This window comes from Staurois parvus, unplaced genomic scaffold (assembly GCF_062004578.1).
Source record: "Staurois parvus isolate SC_StPar_1 unplaced genomic scaffold, SC_StPar_1.0 ptg000520l, whole genome shotgun sequence".
NCBI classification, from domain to species: domain Eukaryota; kingdom Metazoa; phylum Chordata; class Amphibia; order Anura; family Ranidae; genus Staurois; species Staurois parvus.
Genome location: NW_028318316.1, coordinates 1,318,803 through 1,344,198, shown reverse-complemented (window position 1 = coordinate 1,344,198; position 25,396 = coordinate 1,318,803). Strand labels below are relative to the sequence as shown.

The following is a 25,396-nucleotide window of genomic DNA, read 5'->3' as shown; positions in this document are numbered from 1 at the left end:
AAGTTCTACTTTGGTCTCATCTGACCACATGACTTTCTCCCATGCCTCCTCTGGATCATCCAGATGGTCATTGGCAAACTTCAGACGGGCCTGGACATGTGATGACTTGAGCAGGGGAACCTTCCGTGCAATGCATGATTTGAAACTATGATGGCGTAGTGTTCTACCAACAGTGACCTTTGAAACTGTGGTCCCAGCTCTCTTCTTGTCATTGATCAGCTCCTCCCTTGTAGTTCTGGGCTGATTCCTCACCTTTCTTATCATCAGTGATACCCCACAAGGTGAGATCTTGCATGGAGCCCCAGTCCGAGGGAGACTGACAGTCGTCTTTAGCCTCTTCCATTTTCTAACAATTGCTCCATCTATTTTCACCAAGCTGCTTGGCAATTGCCCCGTAGCCCTTTCCAGCCTTGTGGAGGTCCACAATTTTGTCTCTGGTGTCTTTTGACAGCTCTTTGGTCTTGCCCATGGTAGTAGTTGGCGTCTGACTGACTGTGGGGTGGACAGGTGTCTTTAAAGAGCTCAGACAGGTGCTATTAAGTTAGATTAATGAGTGGAGTAGAGGTGGACTTTTTAAAGGCACAGTAACAGGTCTTTGAGAGCCAGAATTCTTGCTGTTTCTTAGGTGTTCAAGTACTTATGTTCAACAGTACAAGACAAATACATTCTTTAAAAATCATACAATGTGATTTCCTGAATTTTTTTTTTAATTCTGTCTCTCAGAGTGGGAATGCACCTACAATGTGAATTTCAGACCCTTCCATGATTTCTAAGTGGGAGAACTTGCAAAATCGCAGGGTGTTCAAATACTTATGTTCCTCACTGTATGTGTTTTGATAAATTATATATGGTTGATCTATGTATTGAAATAAAATTTAATACAAGACATTAAATAAAAAAAAAAACTAAATGGGAGGAGCTTGTGAATGATCTCTATGCAGTTGGGATCACAGTCACCAAAGAAACCATTGGTAAGACAATACACCGCCATGGATTGAAATCCTGCAGCGCCTTCAAGGTCCCCCTCAAGAAGGCACATGTACAGGCCTGTCTGAAGTTTGCCAATGAACATCTAAATGATTCAGAGAAGAATTGGGAGAAAATGCTGTGGTAAGATGATACAAAAATTGAGCTCTCAACTCACCATGTTTGCAGGAAGAAAAATGATGACTTTGGCCCTAAGAACACCATCCCTACAGTTAAACACTGAGGTAGAAACATTATGCTTTGGGACTGTTTCTCTGCTAAAGGTACAGGCCAACTTTGCTGCATTGAGGGGCCAATGGACGGGGCCACGCATTGTAAAATCTTTGATAAAAACCTTCTTCCCTCAGCCATAAAACTGAAAATGGGTCGTGGATGGGTCTTCCAGCATTACAATGACAGAAAACATACCTCCAAGACAACAAAGGAGTGGCTCAAGAAGAAGCACATTAAGGTCATGAAGTGGCCTAGCCAGTATCCAGACCTTGATCCTATAGAAAATTTATTGAGGGAGCTGAAACTTTGAATTGCCATGTGACAGCCAAGAAACCTTAAGGATTTAGAGAAGAACTGTAAAGAAGAATGGTCCAAAATCCCTCCTGAGATGTGTGTAAACCTGGTAACCAACTACAAGAAATGTCTTACCTCTGTGCTTGCCAACAAGGGTTTATCCACCAAGTACTATGTTGTGTTGCTTGGGGATCAATACATGTTTTTTTTGGGGATTTTTGGTTGATATTCTGTCTCTATCATTTAAAATGCACCTATGATAAAAAATTATAGACCCTTCATTTCTTTGTAAGTGTGCAAACTTACTAAATCTGAAGGGGATCAAATCATTATTTTCCCCACTGTAAGCCTTTATTTAAACCTTAAATCTGTTGTTTAATACATAGGTATGTGGTGCAGTGGTCTGTGGGAATTTTGAACCTGACAAATGTTGTTGAACTTATTCTATACTGCCAAATGTTGCAACAGTAGATAAAATAGATCACAAGCATGAATGCATTGCTTAACACATATATTAGTGAAAAAGTTCCTACATGCGTTTCAAATGTATGTTTAGCTTTTTTCACTGTAGCTGTCCCTTAAAGGTAACATTTACTGAGAGAATATGGGGACAGCTGTTACTGTCCTCTCCTACTGAATATGCTGGTTGCCAATCTATCATACAATCCATAGGCTATCATACTTTTCGAGGCACAGGGCAGGAGTTTTGACTTTCTAACCTGCATGCTTCTTCTTGGAAATTGGCTGAAAGTTTTAATTGTGGGACAGTCAGCAATGGCAGCCCCTATTTTTTTTAGCATAGGTATACCTTTCCGATAGATTCCTATTGCTTGTTTTATCATGTCCCTTAGACCAGCTGCAGTTCACAGGTAAATAAATTTTGTAAGGATTTCCTCATAATGTTATTACTTCCTTCATACCTTTTTTTTATTATTTTCGTTTGATACATTTTAGCATTGTTTTTTGATCATTTTTTTTTGTAGGCTACAAGATTTTAATGATCTACAAGAATGGAGTGTATACTGGTTTGTAAGACACTCTGATTTGATAAACCTACTTAGAGGGAAACGGGTGAACTGACAACTCATGGGGTCCCCGGGCAATAGGGGATCATGGGGCCCCTGTGTCCTTGCCCAAACTAAAAAAAGCCTTGAAAAAGGTACCAGGGGCATCTCATTGGGCCCCCTACTGACCCTGGACCCTCGGGCAGTGCCTGAGTTTCCAAATTGTCAGTACGCCCCTGGAGGGAAATATAGAATTCAATGTGAAACCCCAAATTACACATGCTGTAAAAGATGCATGTTAAACTTAAATTACACTGTGGGTAAAATTTAGCAGAATAAGTCTTCAAGCGGACATATTATACTAATGCATTGCTCACAGTACAAATATTTTTACAGAATATATTCACTTGTTACATTGTTAGTCTGGTTGAAAAAAGACACAAGCAAGTCTATCTAGTTCAACCAATAAAGAGGGGGCAAAAAAAAAAAATATATATATATATATATATATATATAAAATCCTATACTTACAGTTGATCCAGAGGAAGGAAAAAAGCCCTAATAAAGCATGATCCAATTTGTTTTAGCAGGGGGAAAAATCCTTCCTGATCCCCCAAGAGGCAATTGGATATTACCTGGATCAACTTTACCTATAAATATTAGTATCCGGTTATATTGTGTACATTTAGGAAAGAATCTATTCCACATGTTCACCACTCTTACTGTGAAGAATCCTTTTCGTATTTGGAGATTAAATCTCTTTTCCTCCAGTCATAACTGAACACCGAGTTCACTATATGGACCACCTATGTATTTATATATGTTGATCATATCCCTCCTTAATCTGCTCTTCTTAAGAGAATAAATTCAGTTCCTTTATTCTTTTCTCATACCTGAGCTCTTCCATGCCTCTTGTCAGTTTAATTGCCTTTCTATGCACTTTCTCCAGTTCCCCGCTATCCTTTTTATGAATTGGTGCCAAAAACTAAACTGCATATTCCGCATGAGGTCTCACTAATAATTTGTACAGGATTTTGCTCACTTTGGAGACTGCAGCTTGGCATTGCATGTCATTATTAAGCTTATGATCTACCAAAACACCCAGATCCTTCTTGACCATTGATTCCCCCAGACCCTACATCATTTATACTGTAAATATATTAAAAAGTAAGGGTCCCAACACTGAACTTTGAGGTATACCACTAACAACCCTAGACCATTTAGAGTATGGATATTCCAGATGAGGTCTTACTAATGATTTGTACAGGGGGTAAAATGATATCTCGCTCTCTGGAGTCTATACCTCTATTAATACAAGAAAGGATTTTGCTCACTTTGGAAACCTCAGCTTGGCATTGCATGTCATTATTAAGCTTACGATCTATGAGAACACACAGAACCTTCTCTACCATTGATTCCCCCAGTTCTACTCCTGTTGTATGTATGATGCATGCATATTTTTAGCCCCTAAGTGCATAACTTTACTTTATCAACATTAAACCTCATTTGCCACATAGTTGCCCATTGAAACTGAAAGTGCATTGAGGTCATCTTGTAAGTTGGAAACATCCTGTAAGGATGTTATTCCACTGCATAGCTTGGTCATCTGCAAAGACTGAAATAGTGCTCCCAATTTAATGACATCCCAATCTTAGTAAACAAGGTTAAATATTGAGTTGGACCACCCTTTGCAACTACAACTCCCTCTACTCTTCTGGGAAGGCTGTCCACAAGGTTTAGGAGTGTGCCTATGGGAATGTTTGACCATTTTTCCAGAAGCTCATTTGTGAGGTCAGGCATTGATGTTGGATGAGAAGGCCTGGCTCGCAGTCTCCACTCTAATTAATCCCAAAGGTGTTCTATCGGGTTGAGGTCAGGACTCTGTGCAGGCCAGTCAAGTTCCTCCACCCCAAACTCACTCATCCATGTTTTTATGGACCTTGCTTTGTGCAGTCAAGTAGGAACAGGAATGGGCCATCCCCAAACTGTTCCCACAAAGTTGGGAGCATGAAATTGTCTAAAATGTCTTGCTGACGCCTTAAGAGTTCCCTTCAGTGGAACTAAGGGGCTAAGCCCAACCCCTGAAATACAAACCCACACTATAATCCCCCCTCCACCAAACATTTTACACTTAACACAATGCAGTCAGGCAAGTACCGTTGTCCTGGAAACCATCAAACCCAGGCACGTCCATGGAATTGCCAGCCAGAGAAGCATGATTGGTCACTCCAGAGAACCTGTCTCCATTGCTCTAGAGTCCAGTGGCGGCGTGCTTTACACCACTGCATCCGACACTTTGCATTGCACTTGGTGATATAAGGCTTGGATTCTGCTGCTCAGCCATGCAAACCCATTGCATGAAGCTTTCTACACCCTGCTGTGCTAATCTGAAGGCCACACAAAGTATAGAGGTCTTTAGCTATTGACTCTGCAGATGGTTGGCATCTTCTGCGCACTGTGCGCTTCAGCATGCTCTGACCCCGCTCTGTCATTTTACATGCGGTTCTTCCCAGTCGCTTCCACTTTATTATAATACCACTAACAGCTGACCGTGGAATATTTAGTAGCAAGGAAATTTCACAGATGGACTTATTACACAGGTGGCAACCTATCACGGTACCATGCTTGAATTCACTGAGCTCCTGAGAGCAACCCATTCTTTCTCAAATGTTTCTAGAAGCAGTCTGCATGCCTAGGTGCTTGATTTTATCCTAAGATAGTTATTTAAGAGGTTATTGAATAAATTAGCGTGTCACCCAATGTATGGTCTCCATTCAGTAGCCAAAAGAGGCATACAAAAAAGGGGGGGTTTGTGAAAAGAGATTCACAGAAAAGCGGCTACATAGTGAACAGAACGTGACACACAGGAAGAAATTTCCAAAAATTATGCTTTATTACACATATAAAAATATGACATATGGGCTTTCGCCCTGGTTTACCATCACCTCAGTTGAGACAATACACACAGACCTAAAACCATTTAAAATGACACCAGAACCGGTCTACATGTATGTGCAGCAGGGAAAATGGCTACAAGAGTCTAGTGTCCCTGTAGCACAAACACACAAGTGAACACTTCCCTAGGGAGGTGTATCCAAAAATTATGCCATGGGCATACCATAATGAAGGATATAAGGGATTTAAGCAGTAACCATATAGGCAAATCCCAATCAAGGAATCCAAAAATTATACTAGATATATGTATGTCACATGTATACAATAAAGCAAGCACAATATGCGTCAAAAAGGAGAATAGCAGGCCTCAGGCCTGTATGAAGGAAGACATAAATGTCAAATATATTATACAATACATTCCTGTGCCGGCACAAGTGGTTGGGGCCCATTCATCTGTAATATAGATAGCTGTTTCCTAGAGCTCTTGGATGGGAATATGCCCCATTTATTTCCAGGATGGAGGAAAAGATGCACAAAGCAGCACTCTGCTTGAAGTGGTTTCTTCACCACTATATGTGGACTATACACCACTTTTGTAGGAAAAAACAAGACACATCCCAAAGACTCTTCTGCCTGTTGAAATATATATGATGGTATATCTTGTATCCTATACAGCGCACCATGATGTCCCCATCCTGTAGTGAAACAAACAATGTGTGGGAAGTCACTGACAGAGCTAACACTCTATAGAAGATATATAGGTCATATAGATCACAGAGGACCATATATCTAATGTCCTGTAACAATCCACTCACCACCTGTGCTATGGATAACAGGAATGAAAGAGAAGTCCTTCATAGGTATTGCCATACAGGGCCAAGGCGGCCAAGGAACCACCGCTGACATCCGCCGATATACCGCGGGTTCCAGCCCCTTCTCGGCGCTTGTGCTGCTTAAGCTTGCCTCATGGCATGTGAAGATGGCTTCCTCCTTATGGGTCAGCGTGCGTTCCACCTAGTGCGCATGACCGGAAGTGACGTATCTGACGTATGACCAGGTCCTGACGAAGCTGAGTGAGATACGCCCATCGGCGAAACGCGGTGACGTCATACGTCAGATACGTCACTTCCGGTCATGCGCACTAGGTGGTTCCTGTTATCCATAGCACAGGTGGTGAGTGGATTGTTACAGGACATTAGATATATGGTCCTCTGTGATCTATATGACCTATATATCTTCTATAGAGTGTTAGCTCTGTCAGTGACTTCCCACACATTGTTTGTTTCACTACAGGATGGGGACATCATGGTGCGCTGTATAGGATACAAGATATACCATCATATATATTTCAACAGGCAGAAGAGTCTTTGGGATGTGTCTTGTTTTTTCCTACAAAAGTGGTGTATAGTCCACATATAGTGGTGAAGAAACCACTTCAAGCAGAGTGCTGCTTTGTGCATCTTTTCCTCCATCCTGGAAATAAATGGGGCATATTCCCATCCAAGAGCTCTAGGAAACAGCTATCTATATTACAGATGAATGGGCCCCAACCACTTGTGCCGGCACAGGAATGTATTGTATAATATATTTGACATTTATGTCTTCCTTCATACAGGCCTGAGGCCTGCTATTCTCCTTTTTGACGCATATTGTGCTTGCTTTATTGTATACATGTGACATACATATATCTAGTATAATTTTTGGATTCCTTGATTGGGATTTGCCTATATGGTTACTGCTTAAATCCCTTATATCCTTCATTATGGTATGCCCATGGCATAATTTTTGGATACACCTCCCTAGGGAAGTGTTCACTTGTGTGTTTGTGCTACAGGGACACTAGACTCTTGTAGCCATTTTCCCTGCTGCACATACATGTAGACCGGTTCTGGTGTCATTTTAAATGGTTTTAGGTCTGTGTGTATTGTCTCAACTGAGGTGATGGTAAACCAGGGCGAAAGCCCATATGTCATATTTTTATATGTGTAATAAAGCATAATTTTTGGAAATTTCTTCCTGTGTGTCACGTTCTGTTCACTATGTAGCCGCTTTTATGTGAATCTCTTTTCACAAACCCCCCCTTTTTTGTATGCTTGATTTTATCCACCTGTGGCAATGGAGGTGACTGGAAGAACTGAATCCGATGATTTTAGTAATATAGTGTATATTAAAAAGTAAGGGTCCCAACACTGAACTTTGGGATACACCATTAACAACCCTAGACCATTCAGAGTATGAATCATTAACCACTACTTTCTAAATACGAACTTCTAGCCAGTTTTCTATTTATTTACAAACTGATTTTTCAAAGCCTGTAGACTTTACATTCACATTAGCCGTGTGTGGGAAACTGTGTCAAACACTTTTGCAAAATCCAAGTATACTACATCCACAGCCATTCCTTTTATCTAAGGGGGGGGGGGTCGACAACCCATCGACTGTGGGCAGGTGACAGGTAGACCGCAAACAGCTCCCTGTGCCACCCCCATAGCAGTGTCCTCTACCACCCTTCACATATCCCCCCCCCCCCCACAGTAGTGTCCTCTGCCCCCTTTTTCCCCCATGGCAGTGACCTCTAGCCACCCTTCCCCCTACCAGCAGTGTCCTCTTCCCCTCTTCCCTCCCATGGACAGGTATTTAAAAAATCTGAATTCACAGCAAGTGGCTGGGAATTGGGATTTTTCTGCCCCCCCCCCCCTACCCTGGTGCCAGAAGGCAGCTGCCTAAGCAGCCTTATACTGGTGCCCAGCATACTGCTGCTTAGGCAACCACCTTAGGGCACCAGGGTGGGGGGCAGAAATATACAAATTCTCGGCCGCTTGCTGGGAATTCAGATTTTCAAAATACCTGCCTTCCGACGATCCCCTTTATTGTCCTCCTGGAGCAACTAGTATCTCCTCCTCGACCTTCCACCAGTGTACCTGCTGAAGGAGGAAAATTCAGGGAATCGGTTCCAGTAAACACCTCCCCTACTGCCCCTCCCGTTTTTGTTCCTCCTTTTTTCTGATGCCCCTTCCCCCAAGTGCTCCCCTTTCAATAGGGCTCCTACAAAAAAAATTTAAAAAAATAAAATTGTAAAAATTACTGATACCATCTACTGCCCTACTGACACCAACCTCTGCCCTATTGACACTGTCCACTGCTCTACTGACTGACACTGCCCTCTGCTCTACTGACTGACACTGTCAATTTTTAAGGTAGGCTAAGTCTGTATTTTTACAGTGACATTTGTTTTATTATATTTTTGTACATTTTCCTTACTATTTAGTTAAGCCTTGCTAGTTTTTTTTTTTTTTTTTTAATGGTGCTGAACGCTGGTGATCTTTAATCTCTTTCATGTTGCTCAGGTAGATCTCCACCTCTCAAAGGTTGCCTACCCCTTGTCTAAGGTTTTTCTTACCTCCTCAAAAAAAGAAATCAGATTTTTTTGACAACTTCTGTCTTTCATGAATCCATTTTGTCTATTAAAATATTTTTTTTCTAGCAAGAACTCATCTATGTGGTGTTTTATTAGCCACTTGCCTACCAGGCACCTTTACCCCCTTCCTGCCCAGACCAATTTTCCTCTTTCAGCGCTCTTATACTGTGAATGACAATTGCGCGGTCATGCAACCCTGTACCCAAACTAAATTTTTATAATTATTTTGAGACAAATAGAGCTTTCCTTTTTTTTTGCTAAACAAACAAACATTTAAAAAAAAAAAAGTTTTTCTTATAAAGTTTGGTAAATAAGTAATTTTTCTCCTTCACTGATGGGGCGGCATTGATGGGCAGCACTGATGGGCACTGTTAGGCAGAACTGATGGCCACTGATGGGCACTGTTAGGCGGCTCTGATGGGCACTGTTAAGTAGCACTGGGCTGCACTGATTAACTGATGGGCACTGATTGCCAGCACAGATGGGCACTATTGGCTACACTGATCACCTGGACACTGATCGTCAGTGCCCTGATGATCAGTGTAGATGTCCCCCTGCAAAATGCCGCTTACCGGCTCTCCTCTCACGCACTGTCAGCATGAGGAGAGGACTGCCCGATAACTGGCATTTCCTATTGACCCAATGATCAGCTGTGATTGGACACAGCTGGTTACATGGTAAAAGTGGCTGTGATTGGTCTGAAGGACACAGCGATCACAGATCGGGCACGCAGGGGGCACGGTTCTGAGAGGACATCCATGGATGCCCTCCCAGAACTAGCCGACCATGCTGTAGCCATCTTTGGCTATAATGCGGTCGGGAACTGGTTAAGGTGTTACTAAACCCAGGACCGTGCATTCACTCTGTCTGGTTTCCCACAGTACACAGAATATGGAAATGCAATTATTTTAGTAAATATAAACTGCTAAATACCTTTTCTCATCAACAGAGCAGCCTTGGGACTTCTATCAGTGTTCAGCAGAGCACTGGTTAAAGCTTGTAAGAGGTGTTTTCTCTAGGAGGATGCAGAACCCCTGACCTCTGTCTGAACAGTGCTCATTGGCCCTGTGCTGATCATATGCACTCTCCCAGGAAATTAAAAAAAAAACCTCTCTAGCATTGCACACCAAACTGAGCATATGCAGTGTCTCCACATGATATGTTTTATCAGGAGATAAGAGGGAGACACTGAAAGAAAGGGAGGATCAGGGAAATATGGACCAAACTGCTTTTTTGCATAATGTAGAGGATTAACCCCTTAGGTTCCACAGTCTAACAAGCATGCTTTACTATATATACAGACTGATTTTACTGTTATGGGTTTAGTAACACTTTAAACTCTCCAGTATTTTACTTTGATCTCTTTTTAAATATAGACACCACATTGGCCTTATGCCAATGCAGTGGTACTATGCCAGTCATTAAAGAGTCTCTAAATATTAGAAACAATGGCTTTGAAATGACAGCTCAATTCTTTTAGAATCCATAGGTGTAAGCCATCTGGTCCATGTGCTTTATTCACTTTTATTCCATCTAAATATTTCTAGACCATCAGTTTTGAGCCATTGTGGATCATTTGGGGCTGTGTCAGTGTCATCCCCATTATGGACAAGAGCTACACCATGCTCCTTTATATACACAGAGCTGAAAAAGGCATTTAACAAATTTTCTTTCTCTTTGTCACCAGTCACCCAACTCTAGATTATTTTGTAAAGCGCCTACATGCTCAGAGCTAACCTTTTTACTATTAATATATTTGAAAAATTTTGGGTGGGGGTTGTTTTATTTTATTTTGCAGTCTGTCGACCATTTTAAATTTTTCTGTCCTTGAGTTGTTATTGTTCATGAAGTGAATAAATGCATTACCGCATGTAATTAATTTCACTTCATTACACTTCATGAATGTGACCTCTTTAGTCCCAGAGCCATTACCACTAGTGGTGCACCGAAATGAGAATTCTGGTGCCGAAACTGATACCGAAAATTCCGAATGCATGTGGCCGAAAACCGAACCGAAACTGAAATGTTTGCGTATGTGGGGGTGGGGATGCTCCAATTGTTTTAATATTTTCATGTATGTTTTTATTTATTTTTAACTTATGATTTTATTGCTATCACATAGGGGACCAATAGTCCCCTATGTGATAGCATATGAGTGACAGGTTCGTAGGGGGGAGGGGGTGCGGGGCAGTGTGTGCAAGGAGGGGGCAGGAGAGGAGCAGTGTATACAGTGAGGGAGCAGTGTATATAGAGAGGCTCCCTCACTGGCTATCACTATGTCAGTGCCAATTTTTAAATGCAATTGCCGGCTTTTTTTCTCTTCACTAGCTCACAGAATTAGCTGTCACTTTCCCCGGAGCTAAAGGAAACTTTGTTTCTTTTATCTCGGTAGAGAAACTAGAAGGAAACATTGTTTCTTTTAACTCAGGGAAATAAAATAAAAGGAAACTTTGTTTCTTTTAGCTGGGGGAAAGTGACAGCTAATTCTGTAAGCTATAGGGAAGAAAAAAAAAGCCGGTAATTACATTTAAAAATTGGCACTGACATAATGACAGCCAGTCACTGTATCCACTGCTCCTCTCCTGCCTTTCTCCGCCACCCCCCTTCACATCTGCAGTACACACAGTCTCCTGTATCGGCACCTGTATCGACTAAATTTTTCCTATCAGCAGAATGCCGAAAAGGCTATTTTCGGCCGATATGTTTCTGTGGCTAAAATTTCAGTGCATCCCTAATTACCACCCTTGAGACCCATAGCATTTTGTTTCAGAGATGTCTTGGTTTCACATCTTACATGTTTACGCTTTTGTAGTCTACCCTAAGGTGTTGTACTTTTTTGTTGTATATTGATAGCTTTTATATTTTTATTTCCTAGATGTTAATTGGCTTTGTGGTGAGTGTTGAGGAGCACCCAGTAGGAAAGTTCATGACACTTCAGTGATTTTAGTCCATTTTAGTTTATTGAAATAGAGAATCTAGAAAAGAAAAAATGCATAAGATTGGACTAGCAGTGAGACTGAATTAAGATAAATAAATAACACAAAAAACAGCGCAATAATTAAATAAATAAAAATAATCACAAATAAATAAATGTCCGTGCAAAAAAAAAAAATATATATATATATATATATATATATAATATTTCAAACATAAGTCCTTATTTTCCCAAAAGGATTTTCAAGACAATGTTCCAGAATGTGCTTCCACCTAATCACCACGTGAAAAATAATATTGACCGCACTCACCAGATGGAGGTGAGTAATAAGCCTCATAGGATATAAGGGATCCTATAGCCCCTCAGGAGGAACTCAAATCGCCTTCTTCACCCTGCTTAGATACAGCAATCGACTCCACTCTACTTCTCCATGGAATCCTCAATAGTGTGCAAGGAAAGAAAGGCTACATAGTGTAATACTGCCACTCAATACCATATAAATCGATAGAATAAGGACACTCACATGTTTCAATAAAATAACAGGCCTTGTTTAATAGCCTCAAAGGCTTCAAAGGAACAAGTTTCCAAATTGTAAATATAGGGATCTCACGCTTTAAGAATCACTGTAGAAGATGACCAGCTTTCCACCTCTAAAATGGCCGCTTGAACCGCAAAAGTCGGCGTGCATTCTAAATACCGGAAGTGGCGTAGGCCAAGATGACGGCAGACATCGGGGCGCGTTTCGCCCCACCCACAGGGCGTTCTAAAGACGTTCTCATGAATTAAGATACCTGAGATGAGCTTTAATCTGAACTGTTGCATCAGTTATTTTATTCAGTAAAAATAAGGAAGATTTTTATTAAACATTCACTTTTATGTGATCTTTCCCATTCTTACATCTGTTACTTAAAGTAGCATTAAACCCAAAACAAAAACATAATATATTGCAGCTTACCAAATCCCGAAATGTGGTGGCTGCATTAGCTTTAGCATTAGCTAGTAACACACTTCCTGTCTTAGGGTGTCTTCACTTCAGGTGGAGGAGCAATGGAGTCCCCCTTGGACAGCAGCATTGTCAGTTTGGGGAGAGGGCAGTGTTCGATGAACTAGCAGCAATACAGTACATTTTAGTTCTGGGTTTAATGTCATTTTAATGTGCTAAGCTTTAACTATGCACTGGATACAGTATTTAATTAACATAGCCTTTTGACTAATTTTTTTTTTTTAATGGGATAAAACAGAAAGGTAAAAGGATACGTCTATACAGGCATTTAGGGCCGGTGTGTGTTGTAATGGAAGAAATCTTCTGATTCCTGCTGCAGCTCTCAGCAGTTATGTATGGCAAACTGTCATTATGGTGAACTGGGCCGGTAACCAGAGGCCAATGTGATTTTCAGCTCCCTGCACATCCAGCAATTACTTGCAGTGATCGCTACTGAACACACACACAAGTGCGTTAGGTAATTGCTCGCTGTGTGGACAGTAGCGAATACCTGTGGTCACTGACAGCCTGTCATTATACTGAATGGGGTGGGCGGTTCCCCCACAGGTGCTGATATCCACAGTTAAAATCCTGTTGCTACAATTCGCACTGGCCCTAATCACCAGTGTGAATGTAACCTAAGTCTGCCTTTTTAATTTAAGAGTGCATTTTCTTTAGTAGTGCATCTTTTTGATGTTGAATTACAATGTACACAAAATGCACTTAAATGGATTCAAGTCAGGACAGAAACTCTCACAATGGCACTGCTTTTTCATGATTGTGAACATTAAAATTCTAAATGTCATTGCATGCACTTATGTCAGTGTTTGACACTCACAAAATAAATGCAAACATCATCCAGAGCATCCAACATATTGTTTAAAGAGGAACTGAACTTCGGAAGCTGCTCTCAAATAAAGGCAGGTGGAGGGCAAAGGGCTTTACACCAATATTTGCAGTGGTATCCCTGTAGCTGATCTTTCCCCATTACCAACTTACCATACTTAGTTCTGTAGCATGTCTCTATGTGGGGGTGGCCATCTTGGCAGAAACTGGGTTTCTTTCTGCAAGTCATAGGCTCCATCAAGGACCTCAATCGGAAACAAAGTAATGACATCACCAAATCTCAGCTCAAATCTCCTGAGACTAGCAGACACTTTTCTTAAAATTTACACTGCAGAAATATACAGCTATGGAGCTAAAGGCACCCTCATATACCATGTTGTGTACTGCTATTTTTCAGATGGAATTTAAGACAAAAAAGTTACATTTTCAGAATACTACTTAGACAAAATAACATTTCTAAATGTTAATTCTAATATATCAAATCTATACTGTACATGTTAACCTTGGATTTACTATAGGACTTGGTGATTAATACAAGTTTTTACTGTATTTATTTAGTTACTTTTTGTTTTATTTTTCTCCTTCATTGGGCTTCTGTATCTGATCTGAGGGGTAGGGCAGTCTAACTCAGGGTGTACCACCCCTATTAAAAACAGTGCGAAAACATTTTGTTGCATAGTGCTGCTACAGAAAGCATATATTGAGTGCTCTGTAACATAATCACAAGCCTAGGAACTGATGCTTCAGCTCCCAGGCTTAATGCTAACTTTGCCATCACTTACAGCCAGCCAATCCAGCAATAAACCTTTCCAGAACTCAACAAACCACTGTTTATTAAAATGATGCTGGGGTAAATAACTGCTAAACTAGAGATATGCTTTATATGGCACTCAAGTGGTTAATAAATTGCTTCCACTCTGAATTCAGTTCCTTTCCTTTTAAAAAATAAATTTGTGTTACAAGTTGTCACAAGCATTCTCAGAAATATGTATATTCCAAAAGATCCATATTCTGTAACCTGTTGTTTTCATTAGCTCTAATTGTTTAGGAACATGGATCATATCAGGGAGTCTAGACTTTTAGAAGAAAAATTATAGTCAGTATAGTTAAACATCTGTTGTACAGCTGTAGCAGTAAATGGTATCTTTTTTTTTTCTTTAGCAATTTAAAGTTGAATCTACCTATCTACCCATATCCTATGTGTGTACGTATAATATATACTATACAGTATACAAAGTGTGTGTAGATAAATATACTGTATATGTATGTGTAATATATATATGTGTGTGTGTGTGTGTGTATATATATATATATATATATATACACACTGCATAAATGTATATTTACCTAGAAATTACTGTCCTGATAAAATTATCTAGCAGGAAATTTTTTTTCAAATTTGAAAACCATCCAAGGAACCAGAGACATAAAGCAAAACTCCAGGCATATTTCTTTAAAAATTTATTATTAAGTTCTTAAAAACTTTGAGTCTGGGAATGCTTCAATCTTCAGAGCTGAGGAAAGTGGTCTATGAGCGTTTGTAGTGTCAAGAGGACCCATCCAAGATATCATTGAAATCCCCAGCAATTACCAGAGAAATCAGCATCAATAATATCATACAGCTTCTGTAACTGAAAGGAACATACACATTTACAATAGCTATTCTAGGAGATGTGAGATCTAGAATCAAGACAACACAACAGCCACCCAGAATAATTTGGTAATAGGTACACTGCAGGGATTTACTAATCAAAACAGAGACTCCTCCAGCATACGAGGATTACTCATGTAGATGTCTTTGGATGCAGGGGTGACAGAGTCAGTATTTTTGCAACTGTCCAGGTAGAAGAATAATATAATGCTTAGTATCTTCAGATAAAATCAGGGTGTGTTTAAATGAATTATTCAGGCCTCTAACCGGACCACTCTACTGATTCCATAGAAAGAGAGAAAAGATAAATGGACCACCATGCCCAATATGGCAGTCATTAGAAACTCTCCTTCACCTTGTCTCCAAATGTATTAAATATTCAAAGCCAGAAGGTACTTGTTCCAGGTTTCACAAGCAATGCCTACAGGGGAGTTTAAAAAAATAAAGCCCAAACCAACAAAATCAACACTGATGCTATACCTAAACCTAAAACTCATGCAGTTTTTACCCCAAACAGTACCCAGTTTGTGAGTGTAACTATGCATATGCAAAGTCCAACAGTCACTAAGTAATTACCACTCAAGTTTAGGTAGCTCAGAAGTGTAGGGCAATTGTCATCATACAAACACAAGTAGGTGGCGAGGTGTGATCCCCACAGGCTACTAAAGCCATGTGATGATGCCCTTTAAAGAGTATGATAAATAGCGGAGTCAAGTAGGAAGAACTTGGTACAGTAAAAAAGGGGTTAGGTGGGGGACAAAGCTCCTAACCTGACATCCAAACCTGGCAGCAGTATTCTAGAAAGAAGTACTGGGTGGTCTGTGGTACAGACTGTAGATGAGAAACAGCACTCAGAAGATTTCTCCAGGTAGGTCACTGTAAGGAGTCCATCTATTCACTGGCAGTCAAAGAACTTGACCATACCATTGTATTGCACACATAGCTTACATGCTATATTGAAGCTTCCAGTCTCGCAACTGCTTTCTCATTTTAGAAAAGATCTGTGATGTTTTTGCATTTCCAATGTGAATTCTAGGTACAACAGAAATGTTTTCAACGGGGATCTCAAGGAGTGCAAAGGTAGCTGCCAGTACCATGTCCCTGTTTCAGGAAGGGCGCAGAGGGGCACTCGTGGTTGTATCCCCTAGGATTCCTATGGGGAAATACAATCACCGAGTGCTCCTCTGTGTGCCTTTCTGGCACATTTTTAAGATCTCTTGGACATTGTGGGCTGCATTTCAGCCAAAGAAGTGACCTAAACAGCAGAGGCAACCTTTGTCCCTTAAATTGCCTATGAATTTGTCCAGAACATGCTGTATGAGCATACACTTTGAGACAAGGTGGTCAATGCAGCTCCTCAGCTCTGAGGGAATCAGGAAAATTGGCTGCACACACCGCTAGAATGTGTAGCTTTATTAAGACATAACTAATAAGTCCGCGCTTATACATAAGCTCACCAGCTGTACCATGCATAGTTCGATGGCCTAGAGCAATTCCTCAGGCCCCAGCTCTGAAAGCGGAGTGTGATCGCCTGAGGTGGCGACAGCACATGTGTCTCACTCTCTGGGATGCCGCAGAGGTTTAAGTGTAGGTGTATCCAATCTGTTAGCCACCTCAGATAGGCATAATCTCATAACGCAGGGGTCACCTCACCACAATTTAGGAGACATTCAACTTGTGGGGAACAGATTAGTAAATGGATAGATCATTTCAGACAGGATATCTGGAGTCTCTCTAATACAATATATTTACTAAATACCGGGATAGCAACTTGATTTGCTTGAGATGTAGTGGCTTGTTTTGACAGGAGCTTACTTTAAAACTTGTAAATGTTGCTAAACTAAAGCGATTCTGCACAATAAAATTGTTATTGGTGTTGCCCATTACTGCTTTGCTTATATTTTTGAAAATGGGCTGCTAAAGTTAAAGGATAAGTTCACCTTTTGTAACATGTTACACCCACAGTCAGGGTAACATGTTATACATGCATCGGACCTTGCAAACCCCCCCCCGAGTCCCCGCTAGCTGTCACAAACTAAAAAAATGCAGCCATGCAGGGTCCTGCCCGCCAGCCGCACAATTCAGTCACAGTATTCTGTGACTGGGAAAACTATAAGTACTGAGAGCCGGAGCACTGTTGCTCGCTCTAGGTAGTTCATTGAGCTTCCTGTCAGAGCGTAAGTGCCACCAACCAGTGCCCAGCAGTGCCACCCACCAGTGCCACTCATTGCCCAGCAATGCCATCAGTCAGTGCTGCCAGTCAGTGCCACCTAACAGTGCCCATCATTGCTGCATATCAGTGCAGCATCATCAGTGCCTCCTCATCAGTGCAGTCTATTAGTGCTGCCTATCAGTGCAGCCTCATCAACACACAACAGTGAAGGAGAAAAATTACCTGTTTGACAAATTTTATAATAGAAACAAATAAAAACTTTTTTTCAAATTTTTTTGCTCTTTTTTTTGTTTATAGTGCAAAAAATAAAAACCCCAGTGGCCATTAAATACCACCAAAAGAAAGCTCTATTTGTGTGAAAAAATTATAAAAAATTCATATGGGTACAATGCTGCATGACCGCGCAATTGTCATTCAAAGTGCAACAGCATTGAAAACTGAAAATTGGGGCATGAAGGAGGTAAAAGTGCCTGATAGGCAAGTGGTTAAGCAGGCATCTTATGGGATAACATTTCCTTTCTTCAATACTGTTTTTTACATATAAAACCCACTGGTGCATTCTTAACCAGATCACTATTCTTAAATAATCTTTGACAAATGCAATGATCTTTGTACAAGTGTTCTTTATTGTATAGTTTGACCCTATTGTTTAGTTTGAATGCTTTGTAATAACACATGTCTATCCATAAAACCTATTTGTTTGGTTATTTTAGTACTTTAGGTATACAGTTTTGTTCCTGACACTTTCTGTTTAACATATTTTTTTTATTTGCAGGCCTTGCAGTTCTTATCAAAAGCACATAAATGTGAGATTCAAAAGAGCGGATGGGAAAATGACATTTCAGCATTCAAAGAGATAATAAAAGGGGCAATTGGCCTTGCTCATGGTAAGTTCTTTTTTATTATTTTTTCTAGGTTGTTTTGTCCACTGGGCATTTCATTAGCTTCGTTATGTGGTTAAAAATGATTCAGAACTGTCAAAGCAGTGTTCAATAAATAGCTGCTGTTATAAGGAATATATGAAAGTTGTGCTCAGCAGTTTGACTCACTTGTGTTCTGTTAGAAGGAAAGTGTAAGAAAAGTCATCTTGATAATGCATTCCAAATTTAGGTCAGTTGTATCTTTAACTTCTAAGACCTTTAAAAAAGACTACCCTTTTTAGTGCTGACATACACCTTGCTAAGTAACCAAGGAATGCACAGTGTTTTTTTCTTCACTCCTGAAGACTAGGACTCCAGGTAGATAAAAATGTATCCCCAATGAATGTGGTTATGTTGTAATTTAAAAATATTTTTAACCAGTTTACTGCCACTGTACATTTAAGAACAGTGGAGTAGTAGATGTTTATAAATGGCATTGCACAAAATATCCTCAAGCAGCCATTGTGCCCATGGACGATTTTGCTCTGAACCCTCATTAGACAGTTCGGATCATAGACACAACATACAGAGCTAATCAGATGAGCTCTGTGCCTTGTGATTGCTGTGATGACCAAATCACAGAGATCATAGATGTAAACTCTTCCTGTGTTCACGCCAGAGCGCTATCCCCATCCTGTCACAATGGAGGAAAGGGAATAAGTGAGATTTTGTGAATGAATATTATATAAATTAAGGAATCAGCAGTAGCAGAAGGTTCCTGGTGAGGGTTGTAATAGATTGTGGGATTGTTTTGTTTTGTTTGCTTCCATTTTTCCTTTGGCAGGGAGAAAAAGATTCAATGTATCTTTCTCTACATTCAGAGGAAAAAAAAACTGCATGGGCGGGCTGTGCAGTGTCTGATCGATGTGATGGCCAATCAGAGGAGGCCTGGTTCCTGATCATTATTATGAGACCCGGGGTTCTTGACGAGAGCCCGGTCTTTGTTCTGGGAGTGTGCTGTACAGTGTGCTGCCAGCACGTATGCATATATGCAGCCTCACAGATGAAGGCCTACTTCAGTGAGGCCGCATATTTGTGAACAGGTAGTGGCACCGGGTTAATAATACGCTGTGTCAAGTGCACCATTACTAAGCTTAACCACTTCAATACCAGTAAGTTTCTTCATTTCTAAAAAAAAAATAACAGCAAAATGAGATTATTTTGGGGTGTCTACTGTTCAAAAAAAGTCCAATTGGGGGTTTCCCTACTGTGTAGCATTTTTATTTAAAATTTTTCAAAATTGTTGGTATTTTTACTCTTTAGAGTGAAAAAAAAATACAGTGGTTATTGAATACAACCAAAAAAGGTTCCATCTGTCTAAAAATAAATGATGTAAAATTAATTTGGGTACAGTGTTGTTAAGCAGTCACACTATGAAAACTAAAAAATAGCCTGGTAATTAAAGGGTATTGCTGACTATTATTCTGTTAATACAACTAAGGTAATTCACAGATTTTTTTCTTATTAGTATGTTGTAACCCCCTGAGCAGAAGAAGAGATGGAGAGGGAGGGCAGCATTAGGAGCCAGACAGGTGTGTCGCATGCAGTTTGCTAACATAGAAAATGGCCACAGGAGGAAAAGGAAGGAAGCACTCATCTGGCTGCTGCTGTTCCTTCATTGCATAGCTGGAAAGGTTGAATAAAGACACCAGTCCATCCAGTTCAGCGTGTGTGCGTGTGTGTATCTACCACTTCCCATATCCCTGTATATTGTGTTCAATAAGATGCTCATGTAAGATTTTTTTTAAATTAGTGACATTTCCCTATGAAACCACTGATTGTGGAAGGGAGTTCCACATCCTTACCCCCTAGGCAGTTTAATTGTCATTTCATGGGCAAAAGGGAGGGAGATGCCCTACTTGTATTGAATATCGGTAGAGAAAATTCAGATCAGAAACCTCTCCATGCTATATGGCAGAGCTGTGGGAATCTCAGCATTGTATGGACTGAAGAGTGAATCCTTTTATAGGTAAAACCATTCACATATACGGTTAGGTCCATATTTGGACACAGGTACAATTTTCATACTTTTGGCTCTGTATGCCACCAGAATAAATTAAAACGAAACAATCTAAATTAATTTGAAGTGCAGACTTTCAGCTTTAATTCAAGGGGTTGAACATAAATATCAAATACAAATTTTAGGAACTGCAGTCATTTTTATACACAGTCCCTCCATTTTCAAGGGTTCAAATGCAATTGGACAAATGAATATAATCATAAATAAAATGTTTATTTTTAATATTTTGTTGAGAATCCTTTACTGGCAATGACTGTCTGAAGTCTGGAACTCATGGACATTACCAAAGACTGGGTTTCCTCCTTTCTGATGCTTTGCCAGGCTCTAACTGCAGCTGCCTTCAGTTATTCTTTGTTTGTGGGTCTTTCTGCCTTTAATTTTGCCTTCAGCAAGTGAAACACATGCTCAATTGGGTTGAGATCAGGTGATATGACTCGGCCATTGCAGAATACTCTACTTCTTTTGTTTCAAAAGCTCCTGGGTTGCTTTTGCAGTGTGTTTTAGATCATTGTGCATCTGTACTGTGAAGCACCGTCCAATCAACTTTGTTGTATTTGGCTGAATCTGAGCTGACCGTATATCTCTAAACACTGCAGAATTCATCTGACTGCTTCTGTCTTCTGTCACATCAATAAACACCAATGAAAATATTAAGTGCAGAGCTAAATAAACAATGTGAAGTGACAAAACTAATTATTATGAGTGCTCAGAAATAAATGTCCAAGTAAATCAAATGTTCGATATCTCCATAAACAAAGTGTTCAATGAGTGTCCATTTACCACCCTAAAAGAGTGTTCTTGATTGTAGACAACACAATTCAGTAATAAATAAACTACCACTGTCTCCCAGTGAATTACAAACTCACCAGAGCTTTTGGCTGCCACTACAGCAGTACAAACGCCAATATAGCCCAGCGGGAACGTAAGTATCTTGTCACAGTAATCAATATGTGAACGGAATTCTCTCTGCCCAGACTCTGGTAAAATAAGGCTTACCAGGAGCAAGAAATACTTCCAATAGTGTAGTAATTTATTGATAAAACAATATGTATACTCAGTTGCACAAAACAGAAAAAAGCCAGCTTACATATGTGGCCTTGCCAATCCGGGATTGCGCAGTGGCGTGACATCAGCACTGTAACTCCTCCACAAAGCGGTTTATCCAATAGGACGTTCTCAAAGTTTTTTTTGCTGACGTCACGCTGCCGTGTGATACCGGGTCGGCAGCATCCACATATGTAAGCTCGCTTTTTTCTCAATGAAAGTCTTAGGCGTAAAGCTAAATTTTAGACAACAAAATCCTAACAAGAATTCAACTACAGGTAAGTCCAATTATTCATTAAACAGATGTCCAGCAGGCAATTGATTATAAAAGGGCATTACTTAACAAAGAAAACCACTTTCCATTTCATGCTGTCAACAATGGCACCACATGAAAGAGAAATGTCACAAGGCCTGAGAAAGAAAATAATTTCTTTACACAAGAAAGGTGAAGGCTACAAGAAGTTCAGCAAAGCTCTACTTATCAGTCAGAATACGACGCCAGGCCAACATATGACTGGGCTAGATGTATTTTACACAGCAAGAGGATAACCAAGGACTCTTTGCTATGTTAATTTTAGGCAAGATCACCTTGGAACTTGGGTGCCAACTTGTTACATTTCAAAGGTAATTTGCAAACTTGCAAGGGTGATACAATGCAGATTGCTCAGTCAGATTTGAAAGGAATTGGGCAGGATCTAATATCTAATAACATGAAAAGGGGTATTAAGTATTGTAAATAGCATTCTTCATTATTCTAATTACCCTATCATCTGCCTTGTACCTCTGTCTTATGAATTGTTCTGAGACCATTAAATCTCTCTCTGGAAAAGACCTGTTGGACGTGTTGCTGTGGGAAAATACATTTATAAATACAGTCGTCATTCTTATGTGATATAAGACAACAACCATCTCACAGAGATGACCAGGCCATCCATGAAAGTTAACACCTTGACAGGGGGGTCTTATGATGCGAAGGGTTGAAGAAAATTGCCATGCAAGTTCACTGCAGCTAGCTAAAGAAGTAGAAAGCCAAACTGAGGTGATTGTTTCCCGTGACACAATATGGCATACACTGCAGAGGAATGGCATGCATGGGTGTCTTCCACAAAGGAAGCCTCTCCTAAAGCCCATGCACAAAAAAGCCTGCCTAGAATTTGCCAGGACCCATGCTGAAAAAGAAGATTACTGGGACTCTGTACTCTGGAGTGATGAGACCAAGATAAATGTTTTTTGAACTGATGGCTTCAAAACTGTATGGCGTCGCAAGGGTGAGGAGTACAAAGAAAAATGCATGGTGCCTATAGTGAAACATGATGGTGGCAGTGTACTTCTGTGGAGCTGCATGAGTGCTGCTGGTGTCGGGCTGAATTTCATTGATGGTATCATGAATTGACAGATATACTGCTCTATATTGAAAGAGAAGATGCTACCATCACTCCGTGCCCTTGGTCCGCACTTTTCCAACATAATGACCTAAAACACACATCTAAGTCCACTCTTGCATTTCTGAAGAACAGGGTGAAAGTGATTCAGTGGCGAAGTATGTCTCCTGATCTGAACCCAATCAAACACCTATGCGGAATTCTGAAGAGACAAGTTGAGCATCACTCCCCATCCAGCATCCAGGCTCTAAAAGAGGTCGTTCTTGAAGAATAGAAAGAAATAGAAAACTCAGTTTTGTCAAAATTTGTTCTTGTGTTCATTGAGATATTGATTAAACTCTTACTTTTCAAAATGAGTGTATTCATTTATGTTGAGCGCTTTACTTTCCTTGCTTAATCAACATTTTCTGTAAGACACTGTTCTACAAAATACTCCCACAACTGCGGACCAATGATTGCAAACAAGATTTGTTAATTTGCACACACAAAAAAAGTATTTTTCCTGATAAATTATTTCAAGACCATGTTGCAAAAATGAATACACCCCAATGAAAGTCTTAGGAGCAAAGCTACATTTTAGACCAAAAAATCCTAATTAACAAAAATTCATCCACAGGTGAGTCTAGTTATTCTTTAAACAAGTGTCCAGCAGACAGTTGATTATTAAAGGGCATTACTTAACAAAGAAAACCTCTTCCCATTTCATGCTGCCAGCAATTGCACCACATGGAAAAGAAATGTCACAAGGCCTAAGAAAATAATTTCTTTACACAAGAAAGATGAAGGCTACAAGATCAACAAAGCTTTACTTATCAGTCAGAATACTGTAGCAAAAGTGATACAAAAATTTAACAAAGATGGAACTGCAACCATCTCACACAGAAGTCCAGGCCATCCATGGAAGTTAACACCTCGACAGGAGCGTCTTCTGATGAGAAGAGTTGAAGAAAATCGCCATGCAAGTTCACTGCAGTTAGCTAAAGATGTAGAAAGCCAAACTGGGGTGATTGTTTCCTGTAGCACAATACGGCGTACACTGCAGAGGAATGGCATGCATGGGTGTCATCCATTAAGGAATCCTCTCCTAAAGTCCATGCACAAAAAATCCCACCTAGAATTTGCCAGGGCCCCTGCTGACAAAGAAGAAGACTACTGGGACTCTGTACTCTGGAGTGATGAGACCAAGAAAAATGTTTTTGGAACTGATGGCTTCAAAACTGTATGGCATTGCAAAGGTGTCGAGTACAAAGAAAAATGCATGGTGCCTACAGTGAAACATGGTGGTGACAGTGTCCTTCTGTGGGGCTGCATGAGTGCTGCTGGTGTCAGGGAGCTGCATGTCACTGATGGTATCATGAATTCACAGATGTACTGCTCTTTATTGAAAGAGAAGATGCTACCATCACTCCGTGCCCTTGGTCGTTGTGCACTTTTCCTACATGACAATGATCCAAAACGCATCTAAGGCCACTGTTTCATTCCTGAAGAAGAACAGGGTGAAAATGATTCAATGGCCAAGTATGTTTTCTGATCTGAACCCAATCAAACATCTATGGGAAATTCTGAAGAGACAAGTTGAGCATTACTCTCCATCCAGCATCCAGGCTCTAAAAGAAATACAAATATACAAAATACTAGTTGTAGTAGTTTTTGTTGTGGAGTGTATTCATTTTTGCATTAACTAATTTGAGTAAAACTGAAGATTTTGTAAACAAAGTTATATTATTAAACAAATGTTTAATAATACAAATGTTCTATAAAACTCAGTTTTGTCAAAAGTTTGAAAATTGTTTCTGTGTTCATTGAGATATTGGTTAAAGTCTTACTTTTCAAAAGGGGTGTACTCATTTATGCTGAGTGCTGTGTGTGTATATATATTCAGTAAAGTCAAATTTCTTCATACATTTAAGCCAAATTGTATTCTGCTACATGTCTTTGATAAATAAATAAATGACCCCTTTTTGGAAAGCAGACAGTCAGGTATTTAGCAAGAGGCATGGTGAGTTTTTTGACGACGTAGATTTTTGTCACTTTTTTTTTTTATACATACTGCCATGTCACCAGTGTAGTACAGTAATATCATATGACTGGTGTGGCGGTGATAAGGGATACTGACTGATCACAGTATGTAAAAAAAATTTTTTTTTTTTACATCGTGTCAGAGTAGTTTATTGTCACCATAGTGATACTGTACTACTTTGGGGGGTGATCAGGTTTGTTTTTTACACTATTATTGCTTATACTGTGAATATCACTCTATATGCAATAGCTTTAGCTGTCATGAATGGGTTTCCATTCATGAACAGCTTACTTTTGAGTGTGATCTGTGATTGGCTAAGCTAATCACATAGTACAGACAGGTACCCAGTGATTGCTGTGGGCCAATCACAGATCACAACAGTAAGCTAGCTCTTCATAAATGGAAAGCCATTCTTGACAGGTTGTTTACATTGTTATCATGTGATGACTGTGACCAGTCACAGCGATCACATGGTACCCGGTTATCAGTAACAGAGATCACAGGAGCACTGGAGCAATAATTGATAGTAACTGAGGTGGCAGGCGGAAAGGAGCAGACCTTAGGAGACACATCCTAGAAACTTTTTAAAGGATAGGTTCACCTTTGGAGCAT

General features: G+C 40.1%; 1 protein-coding gene across 2 annotated transcripts in view; it reads left to right on the top strand.

The window, feature by feature from the left end:
* Positions 1–25,396, top strand: part of TTC27 (tetratricopeptide repeat domain 27) — a 551,099-nt gene that overhangs the window by 490,205 nt on the left and 35,498 nt on the right. For both annotated transcript variants that reach the window (XM_089690186.1, XM_089690185.1), the window contains exon 19: positions 18,174–18,285. In XM_089690186.1, coding sequence (XP_089546312.1) covers positions 18,174–18,285 — 112 coding nt within the window. The remainder of the gene's footprint in view (positions 1–18,173; positions 18,286–25,396) is intronic.